Raw genomic sequence first — 20,759 nt, 5'->3', positions numbered from 1 at the left:
CTTCCCCACACACAGTACTGATGCACTGTACCATGGAGAATAAAACCCACTGTCCTAAATGCTATTTCCCCACATGCAGGGTAAATTCACATTGGGTCTTGTAACCCTTATGGGCGGAGAACCCTCATTTCTAAAGAAGCCTCACATTCTCCTAAGAAAGGTGGAGATGGGAGGCTCACTAATGACAATGGGATGGAATGATTCTGCACTGGACCACACAAACATGACAGTGTCAGAGGACCTCAACTCCTTTCAAAGTAACCCTGGCCCTGCAATCAGGTAAGCTCCCTCTACTACTGAGCTAACCTCCATCCCTCAACTCTTTATCAATGTCGTATTCTCTCTCTCTGTGTGTGTGTGTGTGTGTGTGTGTGTGTGTGTGTGTGAGAGAGAGAGAGAGAGAGAGAGAGAGAGAGAGAGAGAGAGAGAGAGAGAGAGAGAAATAACAATAGTTATATATCATATACACACCTGTAAAGGTCAGAGGACAACTTCCAGGAGGAACTATTTTTTCCTTCTACCATATGGAATGTGGGTCTTCAGTCTTCCGTTTGCTTTGTTTTGTTTTGGAGACAGGGTCTCCCTGTATAGCCCTGGCCATTCTGAAGCTCTCTGTGTAGACTTGGCTGACCTCAAACTCACAGAGATCTACCTTCCTCTGCCTCCCAAGTACTGGGATTAAAGGTGTGTGCCACCATACCTGGTTTCAATCTCCAGGTTTGTATGCCCCACCCCATCCCTTCAAAGTCAGGTGACTGTCTTGTAGAAAATCCTCTACAGGGGCCTGGTGAAGTGTTATTAGCCTTCCTTTCCTAACTGCAGTCTGGAATGACTAATCTCAGGCCCCTGGCTAGAATGACTTCCATAAAGGGCTGCTGAGTGCATAAACATTAAGAACTTACTTCTCGTACACTGATGGCACTCTGGTCTAGTTGGTATTGCATGCACACCATTCTTTGGGACATGAAAACAATTATTTTGCATAGGGCATGGACTCTAACTTCAGCCCAGCTGGAGATTACAGCTCATGTCTATAGTCCAACCACTCAGGAGACTGAAGTAGCAGGATCATGCGAGCTTAGTTTAAGACCACCCCAGCATGCAACAGAATGAGAATCCACCTCAGGAAAACAAACAAACAAACAACAAGGAACACTGGGGACATTCTCTGCAAATAGGGACGGGCGGGTCTGCCCCAGCAGCTGCTGTGGCCAACCAGTAGGCAGGCCCGCCCCCTCCAACGCTGCCACAGCTGAGAACGTGGAAGCAAAGGAAGCAGAAATGCAGGGGCCTGATGATGACAGGGTACTGTGGGTTTGTTGAATAAAGCTCTTTTGCTAACATGTTCAATAAAAGTTGAAGTTGTTAAAAAAAAAAAAAAAAAAAAAAAAAAAAAAAAAAAGGATGGGGACTTCAAGCATAATGATCTATCAAAAGCACATAGGATCCAAATAGTAAAATATGGATGATTCTACAAAACTCCAAATCTCCAATAGTGGAAATGTTCTTCTAAAATGAAAATTAAATTGCATTTGATTTCACAACATTGCTCTAGCATCTTCCAGAAATGGAAATAATTTAGTAGATATTTGCCCATTATATACAAAGCAATTCCATAAGCACTTCTGGACCAGGACACAGACACAAAAACAGTCTTTCACCTTAGACACTCAGACTCTAGTTGGCAGGAGAAGATGAACATTCATATAGCTGTCACAAAAAAAATAATCACAACCAGGGTCTGCAGGGATTAAGCAGTGAGCACAATGTGAAACTTCTATTTTCCTTTACTTCAATAACACGTTTTTGAGGTTTTATTTTTAAAAGATAGTTATGTTGGTTTTTATAGTGCTAAGGCTCAATCCTGGGGCCCTGCACATACTAAGCAGGTGTCTACTGATTCTTAATATTCTCAACCCCAAAAGATTGCTCTTAAAGTACATTTACCACATTCTCTTAGTCTACTGAAACAGAATATGGGAGTGAGTTCACAAGCAAAAATTCATAACTACATTGGATTTTTATTTAACTAAGTGGTTTCTTTTTAAACATTTTATTTAATTTTAATGTCTATATATGAGTGTATGTATGCATGTATGCATGCATGTATACCATCTGTGTGCAGTACTTGAGGAAGCCAGAAGAGAGTATCAGATCCCATAGAACTGGAGTTACAGAAGATTATGAGCCATCATTGTATGGGTGCTAGGAATCAGACCTGGGTGCTCTTAACTGCTGAGCCACCTCTCCAGCACCTGAATACATTTTCTTTACAAAGTACTTGCAGATGCTGGGCATGGTTGCACCTATAAACTCTCAACAATAAGGCTGCCTACATGAGACCTGCACAAGACCATACAAGTCAACATGTCAGCATGGGGAAAGGTTTACAAGACCCCAGCCTCACTGCTGAGAGAAAGTTAGTTTCTTCAGAGACAAGCAGGATGGGTTGCCCAAGCCTAGGTGGTCAGCCCTAAACCCATGAACATACTTGCAACACCAATTGGCTACAGTAGGGTCTGGGATGGGAAGAGGTGTGTGTGAAGTGCCTAGAAGAAGAGGAAATAGATTTGAATTTGAGAGGAGGATGTGGGGGAAGCATAAAGGAATTGGAAGAAGAGGGAAGGGCTGAAATAATGTAAATATAGTGTTCTCTCATAGGAAATGATTTTTACAACATGATCCGTGGATTTTTAAAAATAGTGCATCCAGTATAATCTTAGAAGATTAAAAAATAATTAAGTAATAAAGCTGGGCATGACAAGTGTATGATCTCAGCACTCAGAAGACCGGAGGAGGCTGTGCCACATCCTCTTCACTGAGTAAGGTCTTCCACTGCAGTAAAGCATGGTTCCAAACTAGGACTCATTTGTAACCGTCTCTGTCTCTGTGACGAGTGCATTTGTATTCCCAAGCCAGGCAGGAAAGCACAACTGGTAGAGAAGCAGAACTGGGCCTGAAGCCTGGAGACCTGGGCCTATCTGAAGGCCAGCAAAGTGCTGGTCTGTCCCACATTACACCTCTCTGCCTTATTCTCTCCCCTTCCCTCCAATCACATGCTCCCACTGGCTAATCCAATGTTCATCACCTCCCACCACAGGCTAACGCCACATCTATTAATATCCACACTCAAGCTGTAGTGTCCACTTTACATGTCACAACTTTGTAAGGTGAGCACTATGACTACCACATCATACAGTAAGATACAAGTGATCCTTTTTTGTTTGTTGTTTTGACTTTTGAGACAGGGTCTTATTAGGAAGCCCAGGCTAGCCTGGAACTCTATATAGAGCTCAGACTGATTGTGAACTCAAGATCCTCCTGCCTCAGCCTCCTGGAGTGCTGGGGTCACTGGCACAGCGCCATTGCAGACCAACCTTTGATACAGATTGCCAGGATATCAATTTCGGTATTAGTGCCTTGCTTCTAAAATTCCAACAACCTATCTATACAAAACAGTAACTAAAAGAGGCCGCCGAATACTGAGAAACACATTTATTGGATAACAAGAAGCAACCAGCTATAAAAATCTGAGGATTAAAGTTCATTTTTAAAAGGCCTATAATCAAGCGAATGTGGTGGCACACACCTTTAGTCCCAGCACCTGGGAGGCAGAGGCAGATGGGAGTTCCAGGCTGGCCTGTTGTACAGAGTTTCCAGGACAGACAGAGCTACATGGTGAGACCCTGTCTTGAAAATAAATGGCTTATAATCTAGCCAATCTACCTTCCTGGTTTCCTCTCTGCCTTATGTGGTACCTGTGCATAAATTCTATATAAAATTATACCTCTGTAGAGAATCAAGGTCAGGCCTCCAACTTTTTTGTCCACCGCCCAATACACACAAATAGGTGCTGTGTAATGATGACACTTAGAATTAGTCCTTCTTAGAGAAACGTGTAAGTGCCTCACCCCTACAATCGCTGCACTCAGAAGGTGAGGCAGGTTACAGGTTACAGACCAGCCTAAGCTACATTTTGAAACTCCATTGAAAGGAAATGGAGAGGGAGAAGAAAGAGAAAGAGGGAAAGACTGACATCCACTAACCCAACGAATGGCCAATTTCTTGATTCTTTAATGCCCATATGTCGCACACTAAGCAGCATATCCCAGGCACGCACATGTCGATTTAATAATGGCTACTGTGGGGCTAGCAATGAATGCAGAAGCAGAAGGATCATTTAACAGAGGAACTTAAGACCAGCCCAGAAAAACACAGTGAGACTGTACCAAAAGCAAAAGGCAGCTGCTACTTAAACCTGTGCGATATTAACTCCAACAATCCTAGAGGTAAGGACGATTATAACCTCCATGTCCAGATGAGGAAGCTGTGACACAACATAGTTCTGATCAGTTAAGACCAAAGGGAGGCAACACAAGCAACAGCGTTCCTACCAGACATATATGAGTCATTGCAACGTCTTAAAATGGAGAAGATTAAGACAAACAGTAATAGCCAGGATGTCTGCTGGATCATAAAGTAAGGCAAATACTTTTCCTTCTTCTATTTTTGTAATACTCTACCCCCTTCTCCTAAAAGGGTTCAAAGCCTTTGTCTCATTGCTTCTGAATGCTCTAGCAGGAGAATAAAAAAAAAAAAAAAAAAACAAATAACAAAACACAACACAACAGGCTGAGGGTTTTCTCCCCCACAGCTACATAAAATGACTTGGACAACAAAGGGAGAAACGAATCAATGAATCTTCTTTTATATTTTAGTTTTCTTTGTACAAACAAAACTCTTCTCAAAAAGAACATTTTAACAGTTCTACTTAATCTATACGACTACCATCACCAACACTAGACAGCCCAGGCTGACCTGGAACATGAAATCCACCCATCTCAGCCACTGACTTGAGTGAATATAAACCTATCAATATGAGAAAGAGGTTTGGTGTTATTCCCAGGTCTCTGTGGTTAAAAGTGAAATATTTAAAAATGGCATTATGTATTATGACAAATGGTATACAAAGAAATACAATAAATTGCTTTCTAAGGTTGCCATCTTTTTAGTCCAGCATCTTCAATTTATAGTTAGCCTCTGATCTTTAGTTGCTCAAACACTACACTGCATTAAGGAGCCGGGCTTATTAGGTTAAGAACTGAGTGCCCCTTTCTGTCATGTTCTGAGTCCCTAATAATCAGACACCAACACTCACAAAAGAAAGTTGAGACAACCTCCAAGTGACTTTGACCTTACCAAAAAGCTCCAGCCAACACAAAGAGCTAATTGTCCTTTAAGGACTGGTTCTACTTTCTAGCACTTTTACTGAAATAACCAGGACAACAGCATCCTTCAATGAGACACAGAAAGAGATACTTAAAAACTCTGGTGCAGCCTCACCATCCAAACATAAAACCCTCCACAATGACTGGAAACTCTGGTATGGAACAAAATCAATTTGTTCCCTACCCTCTCATCTGTGTCCTCCTGGGATTTTATAGAGATGGGCACATTCCAAAGGGTGAAGAAAGTTTAAATATGCAAAAATTAGATCACGATGCAGTCAACCAGAAAAGCCAATTAAGCAAAATACAAAGGTGTTTTTGTATGTCTTAGGTTTCCCTTTAAAGAAAACAGAAGCCAACCAAGATGCTTCAAATTTTGAAAATCTCCATCCCTCTAAATTAAATCTATTCTGAGTTGGGTTTTTTTGGTTGGTTGGTTGGTTGGTTTTTTGTTTTTTTGTTTTTGTTTTTTTTTTTTTTTGGTTGTTTTTGTTTTTTGTTAAAGAGTAACTCTGAAATAGTCATTTTAAAGTAAGGCCAGAAACAGAGCTTTTAAAGCAAAGCTTCTTCTGATGGAAGAAGTTGCTGCCAACCACTGTTAGGCACACCCTCTGGGTTCATCTAAACATTTGAGCTGCCTCACTAACTGCTCTCTGATGGCCTCATGGGTCAGTTCCTCCAGCTCACCTCTAGACAGCAAGTCTCTGAAGTGTCAAAAGCACAACTTCAAAAAAGTAGTTACCACCCTAGTGTTTTTTATCTCCTGAAGTAAAATAAGATCTTTTGCCTGGTGGTGGTGTCACACACCTGTAATGCCAGCACTCGGGAAGCAAAGGCAAGCAGATCTCTGAGTTCGAGGCCAGCCTGGTCTACAGAACTAGTTCCAGGACAGCCAGAACTACACAGAGAAACCCTGTTTCCAAATATAAAAAAATAAAATAAAATAAAAAAATCTTTTAAAAATACCTATACTTTGTGTGTGTGTGTGTGTGTGTGTGTGTGTGTGTCTGTGTGTGTCTGTGTGTGTACACAGTGGCCTGTGTGTGAAGGTCAGCAGACAACTTTCTTTTTTTGTTGTTTTGTTTTTGTTTTTCGAAACAGGGTTTCTCTGTGTAGCCGTGGCTGTCCTGGAACTCACTTTGTAGACCAGTCTGGCCTGGAACTCAGAAATCCTCCTGCCTCTGCCTTCCAAGTGCTGGGATTAAAGGCGTGTGCCACCACTGCCTGGCTAGCAGACAACTTTCAAGAGTAGATTCTCTCCTGATCAACTCAGGGCATCAGGCTTGGCAGCAGGTACAAGTACCAGCTAAGCTATCATGCTGACACAAAACAAGGGCTCTTTAAATTGCTATCCTGGGCAATGGAACATTGAGGGCCCTATCAGGACTTACCAGCATGTCTTTAAACCCGCCCTTCTGTAGTCTCAGACAAAGTTATTAAACATGCGACAAAGAGTATAGGGTCCAATTCACAAGTTCACCTTAAGTGATAATAAACACCTGTATCAGATTCCAATATTTTTGACTGCTAAATTAGGTTCTTCACCTACATGGTTACACAACTGGAATCCATGAGACAGTACACTGCAGCTTGAGAATCACTAGATAAAAACCAAGGACATACCTGCTATTAGGTTGTTCCCCCATACACCTATCTACATGGAATGTCAATGGCTTCTCCCATCAACTTCATAAGGAGACAGTGGTAGAAGTTAAACCCTCTAGATCCCCACGAATAGCAGTTTAAAGTAATCAAGGAGGCTCAAAGATCTTGCAGTATTTAAAGTGATCTGGGTCCCCTGACACATCCCAGGGGGTGGGGGCTGGGGGGTGGGGAACAACTCAAGAAGGGCAAGTTCTTCAAGGGCTCAGGGCCGCCCCACTCCACCCCCAACAACAACAACAACAACAAAGCATTCCTTAACTCCTTCACCATAAGTATAAGTAACATCTCTGACCAACTAATTTCTGACACCCATTAGATATCCTTTTCTTTGGCAACTCCAAATCCTATTTAGAAGACATCTTCACAGGGCTGCCTCTTGACTGGACTGCAAGCACTTTACACACCCAAACCCCGCGCTCACACACACATACCACTGCAGTCCGAAGGCGCCCAGGGACTCCAGGAACACCCAGCCTAACCGGGAGGGCTCGGTCCCCAAGCTGAGCACCCCAATTCAAAGCAACTTTCTCACTGTCAGCTTAGCCTTTTCGGATTCTGCCTTCCTCTCCCCAAGGGTATCCTCCCACCTCATCTCAAATCCCCGAGGCCCAGGCCCCGCGTCGCTCCGAGGCCCTCTCCCACTGGCCGCCTCCTCCTGGGGTTGTTTTGCTGACAGAGATGCCACCCTCCAATTTTCCTCTCTCCTTCGGGCCTGTCCTTACCCGCTGGCAGCGGGGCTTCGGAGACGTCGCCGGCAGGGCCAAGCTCGGCCGCGCCGCCGCCTGCGGGGGAGGAGGGACAACTGTGGCTGTGGGAGCATTTGATGTCGCGGAAGAACTTCTGGGTCTCGCGCAGGTTCTGCCGCAGCCGTCCCAGGTAGCGGCGGTAGCGGCCGAAGCCCCGGCACAGCTCACGAATCATTCCGCCGCCTCCCGGGCCCGGGCCCGACACGGACTCGCCGGCCCACGACTGCCCATCGGCCTCCATCGCTCAGCCCGCTGTCTTCGCGGCTGGCTGAGCCGCTGGCCCGGCCCCCTCCTCCCGCCCCCTAGCGCTCGGAGAAGGCGGAATCCGCCTCCCGACGCCCCTGCCGGCGCTCCTCGCGGCCTCCAGCCTCCGTCACTGCCGCCGCAGAGCAGCCAGAGCGCCCGGCTCCAGCCAGAACCTTTCTCCGCTTCCCCGCGGAGCGAGGGAAGAGCTCACCGAGGCACCGTCGCTGCGCGGGCTCCTGGGACTTGTAGTCTGGGCTGGGTGGAATGCCACAACGCTCACGGGGAAGCGCGCGAGCGGGTGGACCCTACTGATCCCGGTGCTTACACTCTCCTCGTTTAAAATGTGCTTTGCTCTGTACACGAATTACTAAGGAAAGACAGAACCCGCAGAGTATGAACGCCGGCAGAAATGGGGTACCTCAAATCTAGGAGAAAGATTTTAATAGTAGAAGGAGGAAATAAGACCGAGGCCAGAATACCTCTGTGGTTACCCCAAACGGACACAAAAGATAATAGAGAATTGGTTGAAAATACCCTGAGAATAGTGAAAACTCTTCTGTTTGTGTTACAGTCTACTTTTTATTTATTTTTCCTGCTCTGGATGTGGAAAGGGGGGAGGGGTGTGAAAGGGTGGGTGAGACCTAAAAGAAAGGACAGTTGGTTTCTTGTAGAGCCAGCAAGGGTAAGGGGAAGTTGAAGTCAGTAGCCTTCTAAAACTGATTATCTTAACTAGGCTTCTGCCAGTGTGCCAAACGTCCATTGACTCAGACTGTCACGGACTCCATGACACACAAATCACAAACTGGACGGAACTTGACACTAGTCACCTCTTCACATTTTACCTGTTACATAAACACACACACACACACACACACACACACACACACACACCTCTGTATCTTGAGTAACTTGGACTCTTAAGTAAATTATATCAATTTAGTCAATTTAGAATCAGTTCAATGTGATGTGAAGGCTTTAACCTGTAACTTGTTGCACTTTTTAAAAGTTCACCCATTCAAATGAGCCTGCACTTCAAGGTAGGCTAGCTGCAAAGAAGAGCCGCACGCTCCTTCCCATTTACACCTCCCTTCGTGCATTCTCCACTGGCCATTCCTCTTCTTTGCAAAGGTATTTTCCCCCTGCTTTCCAAAAGGTTTGGTAAAACAGATGTGAGAACACAAATGGAAATTTTAAAAAATAATAATAATAAACGTTGATAGTGTAAGAGCACTATTTAAAATAGAACATGGGCTGGGTGTGATGGTTCATGCCTTTAGACCCAGTACTTGGGAGGCAGAGGCATGAGGATCTCTGTGAGTTCAAAGCCAGCCTGATAGAAAGCGCGAGTTCCAGGACAGACAGGGCCACATAGTGAGACTCTGTCTCTATTCTAATAAAGCAATGCATGATGAGTCATCACACACACAAAAATTTCTAGTTAAGAGATCAGTGGAGAGAAACCTAAGGTTGGAGGAGGAATCCATCTGCATGAGATACAAATGGGAAGACACACTTGTAAACCCATCGATCAGGAGCCCGAGAAAGGGTAATCCCAAGTGTATGGCCACCCTAAGCTACAAAACTAGATCTCAACATCACAAAACTAGTCTTCATTAGTACTTTATGTTTTAGAAATAAGTGGAGTGGGAGCTGGAGGGATGGCTCAGTTCTCACTATTCCTCCAGCGGGGAATGTCCCAGGTTCAATTACTATCACCCACATGGTGTCCTAAAACAAAAGAGACATAGTGCCTTTTTCTGGTCTCTGTGGACACTGCACACATGGTATACAGACACATGAGCAAAACAGCCACACACAGAATAAAACTAACTCTTAAAAATTTAAGTTAGTGGTTGATGCAGGAGGATGGTGAGGTTCAAAATCTGCCTGGGCTACATATCAAATTCCAGGCCAAGACTTAGCTATGTAGTAAAACCTCTGGGGGAGGAGAAAGGGAAGAGAAGGAGGAAGAAAATGAGGAAGAAGAAGAGGAAGAAATTTCAGAAGATACAAATGGTATGAGGAAAACTAAATCTCCCTTAGTTTTTCTATCCCTGTTTCCTAGTCACCTAGTTCCCTCCAGGGTGCAGCTGCCATTGAAAAAACTCCATGTACTTTAAACACAAATGAACACATACTCAGTTATAGTCATAAAGACTGTCACACCATAACATAAACATCCACTTCATTTGAACTTCATAGTGTTTGACCATATGGACACAATTTGAGCAGGTCCTTTACTGAAGGAAATAAATGTATGCATCATTTGAATATGCGGTAGCACATATCACCACTTTTGATCTGCTGGAAAAAGCCGAGTCTTGTTATTTTAAATTTTTAAGGTTAGGATGGCGGAGTCATTCAGCGCTTCCTTAGCATGTAGAAACACTGGGTTCAATCACCAGTACTGCATATACTGCACATGGTGGCACAGGCCTGCAAACAAACCTTTGGGAGGTAGAGGAAGGAGTGTGTGTGACTGTGCGTGTGTGTGTGTGTGTGTGTGTGTGTGTGTGTGTGTTGGTATGATGTGTGTGTGGTGTGATTTAATGTGTGAGTGTGATGGTGTGATGTGTGTGTAATGTGGTGTGTGTGTGTATGTGTGTGATGGTATGATGTGTGTGGTGTGATGTAATGTGTGTGTGTGATGATGTGATGTGTGTGTAATGTGTGTGTGTGTGTGTGTTGGGGCTCAGTGATTAAAAGCACTGCTTGCTCAGTTCACAGCACCCAGCAGTCAACACCCACATAGTGTTTTATAAACATATATAGTTCTAGTTTTTAGGATCCAGAACCCTCTTATGGCCTCCTTGTGCACCAGGCACACACATGACACACATATATAATATACATGCAGGCAAACATAAAATAATTTTTAAAAATTTAAGCCATGAAGGCTGCAACAGTGAATCCTTCTTAAATACAACAACTATGATGGCTATTCTCAGTTGTCAACTTGACTCTATCTGAAATGAAATACAATCCAGAAATCACACTTGTGATCCAGATCTTGAGGCTGGAAGACACAGGTTTTTGATCCAGATCTTAAGGCTGTATGACACAGGCCTTTAATCCAGATCATTCTTGGCCTGCTTGTTCTCACTTGTCAGAACATCCACTGGAGCCTACTTCTTTGGGATTCCAGATTATACAGAAGACCACCAGCCAAGGCACCCAGCTTCATGGGACTGAGGAAATACTAGATGCTTGAACTTTCCATTCACAGCTGCTCATTTGTGGATTACTTAAAGTGCAGCCTATATGTTCTTCCAATAAATTATCTTTGTATGTGTGTGTGTTTGTGTGTGTGTTTGTGTGTGTGTGAATATATATATATATATATATATATATATATATATATATATGGAGAGAGAGAAGGAGAGAGAGATTCATTCCATAAGTTCTGTGACTCTAGTGTACCCTGACTAATAAATAGCCTATCAGTAAAAATACATATTTTATTCAAATACTTAATTCAAATGACTTATTAAGAAAAATGAGGGTTTGGATGAGAAGAACAAAGAATCTAAGTTAATATACAGAAAGGCTGAGTTAACTGATTAGTGAAGGTGAACTCAGGTCTACTTGTATTTCCACCTAGAATGTCATTAAAATGAAAAGAAGACATGTTTTTCAATTTCTTGAAATAAGCTCTCAAGATTGTTTCCAAGGAATTCCAAGATGGCCTGGAATTCAGTCTGTACCACCCTGTCCCCCAAGTATCAAAAATTGGTAGAAGTTGGTACCTTCATGTCATTCTGGACATACAGGCTGGCCATAAACAAAAAAATAAACAGGGGTTTGGATGGCGTGGTGGTTAAGATCACTGCCTGCTCTTTCAGAGGACCCTGGTTCAGTTACCAGCACCCACATGGTGATTCACAACTGTAAGTCCAGTCCCAGGAGATCTGATACCCTCTCCATGTTGTGAACAGACGTAGACATAGGCAAAATGCCCATACGTATAAAATAAACAATAATTTTAAAGGTTGAGAAAAATAAAACGTTCTAAGGAATCAATGAGGTGGCTCACCAGGTAAAGGCACCTGTGCAAGGCTGAAAACCTAAGTTTCACCCCTGGAACCCACATAATAGGAGAAAACAGACTCCCACAAGTTGTCTCATGGCTTCTACACGCTTACATGTAGCACTGGCATGAGCATGCACATACATTCACAGAGGCACACAAATACATGAATGTACATTTTAAAGGATTTTGAAAGTTGTATAAGAGCCATTGAAGCCTTAGATCTTCTTCACGTTTCCAGCCCAAAGAAGACTGAAGGGGTTATCCTCCAGAGGAGACTAAGTGAGTTCTCTACCTCTGCAGGAAGCGTGAGTGAGTGTGTGGAAGCTGCATGTCCTCCTTCTCTGTTCAGTAGCCAGGTCTTTGGCTCCGGGGTATTTACTCACCAAATAGGAACCAAGAGACTTCAAGGAGTCTGAGACTGAGTCAGGAGTATGAGCTCCTGAGGAAAGATCCAAAGACACAGATAGCAGAACAGAGATGGGGGGAGGGCTGCTTGGCTTGATCACTGCTATACCTGAAGCATCTAGAACAACACTTGCTATCTAACCAGTCATTGGATATTTATTTTAAAAGGAGTGTTTGCTGTAGACATTTCTGGATATTCAGGAAATCAGGAAGAGGTAAACAAACAAACAAACAAACAAACACCACTGAGACTCTTACAATCTAGAAAGAACCAGTAGGTTGTATTTATAGATTTGGGTTTTTGTTTATTTGTGGTACTAGAATTTGAACCTACTGTCCCACACAGGTAAAGCAAGCACTCTACCTCTGAGCTGTATCCCTAGCTCTCTTTTTTACTTTTTGTTTTGAACTCACAATCCTTCTGCATCAACATTCTGAGTAGCTGAAAGTACAGGCCTGTGCCAACAAGTCAGGCAATTTGTTTTTTGAGTCATGGTTTCACTACACAGTCAAAGCTATTTTTGAACTTGCAATTTACCTGATTCAGTCTCCCCGGAGCTGGAATTTACAGGTGTTTACCATCATGCCTGGCTAATATATCTTTTTTTTCTAGTGTATAGCCCAGGCTGGCCTCAAACTCAACGTGTAACCAAGAATGACACTGAACTCCTGATCCCCTTGTCTCTACCTCTCAAGTAGATTGATGGGGTATGGTCCTGTTCCTGGCTTTTTGTTGGTTTGAGGCACAGTCTTACTCTGTATTCCAGGCTGGCCTTGAACTCCTAATCTTCCTGCTTCTATCTGCCAAGGGCTTATAATTTGGACATGTACTTACAACTGACTTAGAAATACGTCTTTCTGACTTTACTTTTCTAGTACAAGTTTTTGCTTAGATGATATTTTTAATTAAAAGAATTTTTTTTATGTGCACAGGGGTTTTGCCTGCATGTACATCTGTGAATGATATGCATCTGTGATGGCCCAAAAGGCCAAGAGAAAACATCAGATCCCCTGGAACTGGTGTTATAGCTGGTTATGTATGTGTAGATCAGAGAGCAACCTGCAGGAATCAGTTCTTTCCTTCTACCAGGTGGGGCCCAGGGATTGGACTCAGGTCATCAGGCTTGATGGCAGTACTTTTACCCACTGAATCACCTCACCAGCCTCCATATGGTGATTTCTAACTCAGTGAGCATTCTAGTTTGCTTTCTGTGGCTGTGATAATCCCCATGACCAAGACCAACTTAGAAGAAGACGGGGTTCCTTCGGTTTATGTGTCCAGGTCATACTCCAACACTGAGGTGAGTCAAAGCAGGAACTCAAGTCAGAAACTTGGAACAGACGCCATGGAGGAACACTGCTTGCTGACCTGCTCTCTGACTTGCTCAGCTAACTTTCTTATACAACCTATGCCTAGCTACCTACGGATGGGGCCACCCATAGTGGGCTGGATCCTCCTGTGTCAATCCTCAGTCAAGATAATTCCTCAGAGACATGGCCACAGGTCAGCCTGATCTGGGTAATTCCCCAATTAAGACTTTCTCAAATGACTCAAGGCTATGTCAAGTTGACAGCCAAAGCTAACTAGGGCCATAGCTTATGAGATGCTTTAGATTTTGCAATTATAACAACCTGCCAGGTGGGTGCCAGTGTCATTGACCTATGGACCATCGCTTGGGCAACAAGGATGCAAAGGTACTTTACAGAACTCTGGGTTGAGAAAATGAGTCTGACAGATACATTTGCATTAAAATCCTAGTTCTCCACTTCTCTAATTGTAGTTAAAAGGGCAACAAATGTCTCAAAGTATGGCCAAGTGTGTGTTTAAAGAAATAGTTGCAGCCAGGCAGTGGTGGGGCACGCCTTTAATCCCAGGGCTTGGGAGGCAGTCAGGCAGATCTCTGTCAATTTAAGGCCAGCCTGGTCTACAGAGCAAATATTAGGACAGTCAGGGCTACCCAGAGAAACCCTATCTTGAGAAAAACAAACAAACAAATAAACACAGTTGTTTTTTCCCCCAGAGACAGGGTCTCACTAGGTAATTCTGGCTGGCCAGAGCTAGACCTGGCAGGCTGGAACTCACAGAGATACAACTGCTTTCTGCCTCCAGAGTGCTGGGACTAAAGGCCTGTGCCACCACTCCCAGGAAGGATAGCTGCTTTTATCAACTGGTGTTTTAGTGAACGTTCTATTGCTGTGAAGAGACACCATGACAATGGCAGCACCTATAAAGGAAAATATTTAATTGGGGCTGGCTTACAGTGTCAGAGGTTTAGTCCATTTTTGTCATGGCAGGAAGCATGGCAGAACGCAGGCAGACATGATGCTGGAGAGGTAACTGAGAGTTCTGCTTCTGGATCTACAGGAAGCAGGAAGAGACACTGGGCCTGGCTTAAGCATTTGAAACTCCAAAGCCCACCCCCAGTCACACATTTACTCCAGCGAGGCCACACCTCCTGATCCTTTTCAAGTAGTGCCACTCCCTAATGACCAAGCACTCGAGTATTTGAGTGTATGGAGGCCATTCCTAGTCAGACCACCACACATGAGTTCTCATTTGTCTCGCTACTGTAAAATCTCAGTCTTTGGCCCTTCTGAGTCTAGGGTTTTTTTTCTCACCAAATGGGATAATAAAAATGCTCATTTCAGAAGTTGTTGTATAGATGAAAATAATGGGGGAAAAAAATTATATATATATATCAGAGCTTTACATGTAGGAGGCACTCCATAAAGGTAAATGTCCTTCAGAGGAACAAAACTGGTGTGTGTGTGTGTGTGTGTGTATTTATAATCTATTGAATCAGCTCACACTGAAATAGTGTCGAAAGCTATCTCACACCTGAAAGGCTAAAAACCCAGAAGTCGCTCTGTCTGGGAGGCTGAGTGACTCAGCAGTCCCAATCTGACACCAGAAGCCTGGAGGTTCCTGGGAAATCACTGGTGTCAACAAAGGAGGCCTGGAAATGCTGGTTCAGATATCAGCGGAGGAATCAGCAGCAGCTGCTGCCAAGAAATTCAGCTCAATATCAAAAGAGAAGGTAGAGGAAGCAAGAGACAGACCACTCTTCTGCTTCAACCTATTTATTTGGGCTGCCACCTGAAGATACCACCCACAGTACGAAGGATTATCCCACATATTTTAAGGCAATCAGGACAATTCCTCGGGTGACACTCCTTACTTAGGTGACTCTAATTTGTGGCAAGCAGATTTTCAAGCCAACCACCACAGTCATTGCGACGACGGTGATGCTAAACCTAAGACCTTACGCTAGCTCTGTGATAGCTGCCATTGAAAGGGAAGATCTAACTAAGGCCTGGAGAGATGGCCCCATGGTTAAGAGCACTGGCTGCTCATGTAGAAGACCTGGCTTTGATTCCCAGCACCCCTATAGCAGCTAACAATTGCTTATAACTCCAGTTCCAGAAGACTGGACACCTTCTGACCTCCATGGGCACCTGGCACACACGTGGTACACATACATACGTGGAGGCAAAACACTCATACACATACAAAAGTAAATATAAAAAAAACGACAGAAGAAAGGCTCCCCCCTTCCGGTCTACCGTGAGTAGCCCCTGTCTCGGGCTCATTCTGCTGTTGTACCTCACTAAGTGGCCAAAGCCATTAGAACTAGGGAAGTCAACTGAAACCTTTGAAACTCTTGTGAACTTCAGAAATAAGTCTTCTCTTGACTGTTTGGCACAGCTGAGAATATCAATAGAAAATTAGTACCAGAGAAGTAAAGTCATTGTTGTGATTAGATTTGAACACTGTAGAAGGAACTTGCGGGTGAGACTTGGAAAAGTTTGGAGAAGTGGGCTAAAGAAAGCCTAAAATGCTTACCTCATTGTGGTGGCTTGAAAGACAATCCCCTATAGGCTCATAATGTTTGAGTGTTTGGATTCCAGTTGACAGACTGTTGACAGACTGAGGATTAGGGGGTGTGGTCTTGCTGGAGGAGGTGTGTCACTAGGGGTGGGCCGTGAGGTTTCAAGAGCCCAACCAGGCATGGTGACACTCTCTCTCTCTCTCTCTCTCTCTCTCTCTCTCTCTCTCTCTCTCCCTCCCTCCCTCCCTCCCTCCCTCCCTCCCTCCTTCCTTCCCATTCTCCCCCAACCCTTCACCTCTCCCTGCCTGCCAGCCTGCTGCTGCCTGCAGATCTGTATGTGAGCTTTTAGTTGCATACCCACCATGCCTGCCTCTCAGCCACCATGCTCTCCATGATGATCACAGACTAACCCTCTGGAATTGTAAGCAAGCACTCCAATTAAATGCTTCCTTTTATAAGCTGCCTTGCAGGTGTCTCTTCACAGCATTAGAACAGTAACTACGACACTCAGCTTAATGACAATTCAGGTCGGGCCTCAGAAAACTAGAATACTGATAGGAATCTGGGCAAAAAAAGACTTGCTTATGAGATCCCGCGTAAAGATGAGGACTAGAGGCCATTAATAGTTACATTAGAAAAGGGCTTATTTGAGAGAGCCTGGGTTTTAAGGTGATTGGTTAATTAGCCTGGCAGAGAAAATGACAAGGCAGTCCAGCGTTTAACATGAACATTGTTGTTGATGGTTTCTTTTTGATGATTTACAATAAGAATCAGAGCAACACACAGCACAGCAGTTTGGAGATGTAGTTTACTTGAAGAGATGCTTGTCTAGCAAACATGAAGCTCGAGTTCCATCCTCAATACCGCTCTAGAAACCAGCATGGCAGTACATGCCAAATCCTAGGAGGTGGAGGCAGGTGCGTCAGGAGTTTAAGGTGATCCACAGTCGAATGGCAGCTTCAAAAATGTAGGCTACATGTGACCCTGACTGAAAGAAAAAGGGCAGAGAAACTTACAGTTTGGCCATAAGGCCTACATAAAGTTAAGGAAGGCATGATTTCTAAAAGAAAGAAAAATAATGCCATGAGAAGAAAAGCCACAAACTTTGCATCAAGAAAGATGCCATGGGGGCTTCTCAGGAAGTGGCCCTACCCATTTCAGGCTGAAGGGCAGAGAAAAGCCAAGTCACTTTAAAAAAAAAAAAAAAAAAAAAAACTTTCTAAAGACGACAGTGCCTCCAGAGTGTCCAGCACCAATAGATCCCCTTATATGCTGTTTCTCCAGATTCTTTTCATGACGCTCAGCTGAGCAGGCTCTCCGAGGCAAATGCAGCGATGGTCTAAGAAGTCCAGCTACAGTTTGATTCAGCAACAGGCATCCACATGATGCTGGTTGTGCAGGCGTGCAGAATGCAATTATCAGGGAACGGAGGCTTCTGTGATCCTGTAATGACTTCCTTTCTTTTCAAAGGAAGGCTTGGAAGGCTGGGAATATGAAAAGGTCAGGATCCCTGCAGACAGCCCACAGCAGGTGGCCTGTAATGCTGCAAGGGTAAGGCCTAAGTTGCAATGGACACCCAAGGGAGTTGGAGATCCCAGAAACATGGACTGTTTCCCACGGAAAGCTGGAAGCAATGGGAGCTGGCTGGAGCAGGAGGTCAGTTAGAAGAGTGTCTGCCTCACAAGCAGGAAGCCCTGACTGAGACCTCTGAGAGTGTCAACCAAAGTACGTCCTAGCCTCCCTTTAAAAAATGGAAGGGAGGGGCTAGCAAGATGGCTCAATGGTTAAGAGCTCTGGCTTTTCTTTCAGAGGTCATTAAGTTCAATTCCCAGCAACCACGTGGTGGCTCACAACTATCTGTAATGGATTCTGATACCCTCTTCTGGTGTGTCTGAAGACAGCTGCAGTGTACTCATATATATTAAATAAATAAATAAATCTTTTAAAAAACGGAAGGGAGGTTGCTTTAACAGTATTCAACCTCATGGGGTTTTGGGACAAAGTGAGCCATAGTATATTTTATTGTTTAAAAATAAAAATTTTGCCGGGCAGTGGTGGCGCATGCCTTTAATCCCAGCACTTGGGAGGCAGAGGCAGGCGGATTTCTGAGTTCGAGGCCAGCCTGGGTCTACAGAGTGGGTTCCAGGACAGCCAAGGCTAACAGAGAAACCCTGTCTCGAAAAACCAAAAAATAAACAAATAAATAAATAAATAAATAAATAAAATTTTGTAGCATATTTAGAGAAAAACAATGGAATCAGAGAGACTGATCTGTTTTGGCTGGGGTGCTCACTTATTTCATCATCTTAAGCAAGTCACTTGGCTTCACAGAGCTTTAGGATTTATTGTTTAGAAGGGCCAGGAATGTAATGGCAGAATCAGGCCTACCCAGTATGAAATCACTCCAAGCACTTCATAGAATAATAAGGAGAACTTTTAAGTAAAAGCGTACATCCTGATCCTGGCTAATGCCTATGGGATTCTGGCCACGAAGAGAAATCTTCCACAGCTTATGTAAGTTGAACTGTAACACATACTTTCACCTATAGGTGGCTCTTTAGGTTCCTGCCCCAAGTCACATTTTCTGAGCAGTTGGGTGGGTTTTACAGAAACAGAAAGAATCTGTAGTTTCAGTTGTTTTTCGATTGCACTCGCTGGGCTGAGAGGCATTTGCTGCAGCTTTCTATTAAGGAAGCCGGGTTTATTCTCTGGGCAGCTGGCAGCCAAGGTCATCCTCCCTTTGTTTGTCACTTTGATGAGAAGAAGGGATCCTCAAGGGCAAGCAGCCCTGAGTGACTGAGCTCTAAAGGAACAAATGCCCAGCGAAGTTAAAGTCTAATTATATTAGAAATATAATATATTATATTCCTTCCCTTTCCTTATCCCCATGGTTCCTAAGAAGTTTGGTTAGTATGCTGCTGCTTCTTAGAGTTATGTCTGAGGCATTGCTTCTTCAGGCAAAGGCTGCTTCTGTGCGACTTAATATTTTCTTTCTTTTTTTAAGAGACTTATTTATTTATTTTATGTATGCAAGTACACCGTCTTGTCTTCAGACACACGAGAAGAAGGCATTGGATCCCGTTATAGTTGGTTGTGAGCCATCATGTGGTTACTGGGAATTGAACTAAGAACCTCTGGAAAAATCAGTCAGTGTTCTCAACCACTGAGCCATCTTTCCAGCCCCAACTTAATATTTTCTAAGCAAATTTATTGGTAAATTGTCCAAGACACCTGCTTGTCATTCTAACCTCTTTTCTTCAGTAGTACTTAATCCATAGCATTGCTAACGCTAAATGTCGTAATGTGCAAAGCAGTCAGCCCTTTCCTGGCATGTGTAATGTCTTCTATCATAACTGCTTGTTCAGGATTATATATTCTTTTCAAAGAGGATAGTATTTCTAAGAATATTTTGGTTTTGCTTATGAAATTGTCTGCATGAATATTTATTAGCCTGCGGATTAAAGATCTATAACATTGAACTGCTAAATGCATCCCACTTAATTATACATCAAGTATCATCCCAATGTTGAATATTTCATCAGTGGCTTCCCTGGCTGTGAGACTGTAGAGCCTGGGGAAGGAAGGCAATCAATTAAAGAGAATTTGGTACAATCTTAAACAGAGATCATTTTTATTTTACTGCCAAGTGGAAGAACAAGGTTTTCCAAAAGATTTTTTTTTCTTTTGTTTAGATTAGAATAACTGACCCAACATTTTTAGAAGAAGCCCTGCACAGAGCTTGGCCATGATTCATTTTCCATCAGCAGAATCATTGCCTTTCTCAGTCTGGTTATATACTAGTGCTGAGGAGATGGTGTGGTGGGAAGGAGCACCCCACCCACCAAGTGGTCCCCAGCATCCACATCAAGTGGCTCACAACTGCCTGTAAATCCAGTTCCAGGAGTTTTATCACCCTTTGGCCTCTAAGGGCACCTACATGTGACTGGTGCATATAAACTCACACAGATACACGTTCACATACATTTTAAAAAATAAATAATCATAAATTGTTATATCCTTCTTTACCATGTTACTTGACAGCTCAGTAGAATCCATCTGTCTGGATGAGAAATGTTTCCTGTATGCTCATGTCTTTGAACACTTGGTTCACTGTTGGTGGTGGTAAGGAGTGGGGCTTTTGCTGGAGCAATCATCTCATGGAGGGATTAGAGCTTTCATCCCACCTCTCACTTGATCTCTCTCTGTTTCACCTGTGTGGATGGAGGTGCGATCCAAAAGTTTCTGATTCGTTCTGCCTGTTGCCATGACTGCCTACCATTATGAACTCCATCCCTCTGGAACCACAAGCTATAATAAATTATTTCTTCCTGGAGTTACTTTTGGTTGTGGTATTTTATCACAGAAACAAAAAAGTATCCAATACACTGTCTTTATTTCTTTACCCAATGTGGTGGTTTGAATATGCTTGGCCCAGGGAATGGCACTATTAGGGGGTGTGGCCTTATTGGAGTAGGTGTGGCCTTGTTGGATGAAGTGTGTCACTTTGGGCATGGGCTTTAAGACCCTCATCCTAGCTGCCTGGAAGCCAGTCTTCTCCTGTTTGCCTTCAGAACAAGATGTTGAACTCTTAGCTCCTCCTGCTCCCATG

The 20,759-nt window shown here is 43.7% G+C and overlaps 1 protein-coding gene across 1 annotated transcript in view; it reads right to left on the bottom strand.

The window, feature by feature from the left end:
• The window catches only part of Dstyk (dual serine/threonine and tyrosine protein kinase), a 51,236-nt gene extending 43,174 nt beyond the window's left edge, over positions 1-8,062 (bottom strand). Inside the window, exon 1 of the mRNA XM_034513297.2 lies at positions 7,616-8,062. Within this exon, the coding sequence (XP_034369188.1) occupies positions 7,616-7,880 (265 nt within the window). The 5' untranslated portion in view covers positions 7,881-8,062. The remainder of the gene's footprint in view (positions 1-7,615) is intronic.
• Between the last annotated feature and the right edge of the window lie 12,697 nt (positions 8,063-20,759).

The sequence above is a fragment of the Arvicanthis niloticus genome, chromosome 10 (assembly GCF_011762505.2).
Source record: "Arvicanthis niloticus isolate mArvNil1 chromosome 10, mArvNil1.pat.X, whole genome shotgun sequence".
In the NCBI taxonomy this organism is placed as follows: Eukaryota; Metazoa; Chordata; class Mammalia; order Rodentia; family Muridae; genus Arvicanthis; species Arvicanthis niloticus.
Note: the sequence above shows the minus strand (reverse complement) of the source record. Positions and strands in the feature narration are given on the sequence as shown.